Source organism: Echinops telfairi, unplaced genomic scaffold, assembly GCF_000313985.2.
Source record: "Echinops telfairi isolate 266 unplaced genomic scaffold, ASM31398v2 ScPeMD7_443;HRSCAF=831, whole genome shotgun sequence".
Taxonomy (NCBI): Eukaryota; Metazoa; Chordata; class Mammalia; order Afrosoricida; family Tenrecidae; genus Echinops; species Echinops telfairi.
This window is the reverse complement of record NW_022104341.1, coordinates 47993709-47996014: the sequence shown is the minus strand read 5'-3', so window position 1 is coordinate 47996014 and position 2306 is coordinate 47993709. Positions and strand designations below refer to the sequence as shown.

Below are 2306 nucleotides of genomic sequence, written 5' to 3'. Positions count from 1 at the left end.
AAAACTGTAGGCAGCAGAGGGTCAATTCTAGGGTGCTTTTAAATGTTGTTTAGGATGAAATGAAAGAGCAATTCTTATTAGTAACATACTTTTTCTTTCTTTCTTGTAGCTTGCACTTCAAATCTAGTCGCAATTAAAAAGCCTTTGTGCTGCTCAGATGTTCCATCTTTATGTCTGTGAGAAAACATCATCTCAAAGGGGTGTAAATCTCTAGATAAACCAGGGGCCACACTGCAAAGGAGCCTCAGGTAGCAAGCCTCTGCTAGTGGTGGGTTGCATATTTTAGGAAAATGACTGGGACATTCTAGTCACCCAGATCTCTGTTTTCCCTTCTGCTTGCTGCTTAAAGATTTGTAACCTGAATCTTTGTTTAGTTTAGCTTGGGGGGTGAGAGAGAGAGCTATGGCAAAGTCACAGGGAAAGTGTGTGTGTGTGTGTGTGTGTGTGTGTGTGTGTGTGTGTGTGTTAAGTCAAGTTAAAAGGCCATACCTAATTCCACCCCTCCTCCCCCCTTAATACTAAACCTGGTAAGTTGGCTTGTCCCTGATAATATCTGAACGTGTAGAGAAGGCGGGTTTTCCTTAAGGAGGTGAGGCCATCCCTCTAGGAAAAGACTCCCCCCACCCCTCTCTCTATGTAAGGTTCCACCCTCTGGAAAGCAAAACTTTTTTTTTCCCCCCTTTCCTGGAGGGACAGACCTCAGCGGAGTTGGAAAAAAGCAGTCCATCTGAGAGTGGTACGGCCACAGAGGCCTCTTTGAATGAAGGCTTCCTGGTAGCACCCTTGTGGGTGTCAGTTTTTATTAGTGAGTTAGGGCGGGGGACGGGAGATCCGCAGACCCGGACAGCCTCTGACCCTTTGGAGTTGGTATGTGACCAGCAGCCCTGGCAGTGCCATGTATTGGAAGAGCGATCAGATGTTTGTGTGTAAACTAGACGAGAAGGACGTGCCGGAGCTGGCAGTTTCCCCCGAGAAGGTGAGCGAGCCCGACGCCTGGACAGGCAAGCCGAATGACAGGGTCCTTGAAACGAAAGCTGTTTGGACTCCTAACGAAGTTCCGAAATCACCTGTAGTGATCTTTCTCCTCAACCCTGGCGCTTCTAGATTAATTTATTATTATTTTTAAAGTACGTGCTGTCGTTAGTAACCATTGCTTCCCCTCCTCACAAGCTCACTTAACCTGAGGCATGCCACAGTAATTTCGGAGGAGAATCGTCGTGCCTAAGGCGCTAGCGGGTGCATGTGAGTCGTGCATTTGTTTTGTTTGCAGTGGTTTCGTGGCGATCCGGAGAACTGGTGGGGCGGGCCAGGTGGCGGCCGGGCGGGCGGGACCGGAGACTGGGCTCCCGGCGCTGCGTGGAATCGCTGCCCGAGGGAGATGTGGTGCTAAGGCCTCCGGATTTCTAGGGCGCTCCACTAGGGCCACGCCAGTTCAACTCAGCGACTCCCTAAGAAGCAAACACCTGCTTCGGCAGGGTAGGGCTGGAAACGGACACGCTCTCACTTCCCCTGGAGACTAGACCCTCCTTTGCACGTTGAGATTCACTTGTGGCTTGTTTAGGGGCCCCGGTCGGATCTGCACGGGGCCCGCTGAGTAGCCTTCCGTTCCGACCCCGAGGGGAACTTTGGCTAGTTCAAGGCTTTCTGGTTAAATGCTTTGCGTCCGTGAGGACCAGGCCTTCAAGAAACTGTGCTACCGAAGGTGGAGGGAGGCGAAGACTCAGAAATGCTGAGGTTTGGGGCGCTCCAATTCGGGGGTCTCCCAGGTCCTGCCCCTGGGCTAGAATTTTCGTAAACGCTGGCAGAAATCCCAGCCAGGCTGCGTTTTCGTTCAAGAACAAAACTCCAGCAAAGCCTTGGACACACTTGAGTAACGCGCGTCGTTGCTTTAAACAGTTCGATCGAGCTTGGGTGAGTGTTTTTTTTTAATAGCACAAATTAAATTCAGCTGGATATTCTCCATTATTCGACCCGCTTTTTACGCTGGTTAAAAATAATCCTTTAGTAGCTCAAATGTTGACTTACTGAGCAATAAGTGGCAATTTACACCTTAAAGAAACGAGTGTAAATCACTCGCGCCTCTAATTGCTGTAAGTTTACGAAAGAGCTGCTAGCTCGGTTTAATCTGAAGCATTTTCATTCAAATTGTCATCGGAACAAACACCAGCCTCCCTAAATCCCGCTGTAATTAGCTTTCAAGTATCCTATTAAACCTCTTCACCTTTTAAAAGTCCCCTTTTAAAAAATATACGTATATGTCTTGCTCTTTTAATTGAGGTTATTAGAGAAATCAAGTTTCTTCACCC

General features: G+C 48.6%; 1 protein-coding gene across 1 annotated transcript in view; it reads left to right on the top strand.

The window, feature by feature from the left end:
• The first annotated feature begins 895 nt into the window (after positions 1-895).
• The window catches only part of LHX8 (LIM homeobox 8), a 28527-nt gene continuing 27116 nt past the window's right edge, over positions 896-2306 (top strand). Inside the window, exon 1 of the mRNA XM_004699326.2 lies at positions 896-976. Coding sequence (XP_004699383.1) covers positions 896-976 — 81 coding nt within the window. The remainder of the gene's footprint in view (positions 977-2306) is intronic.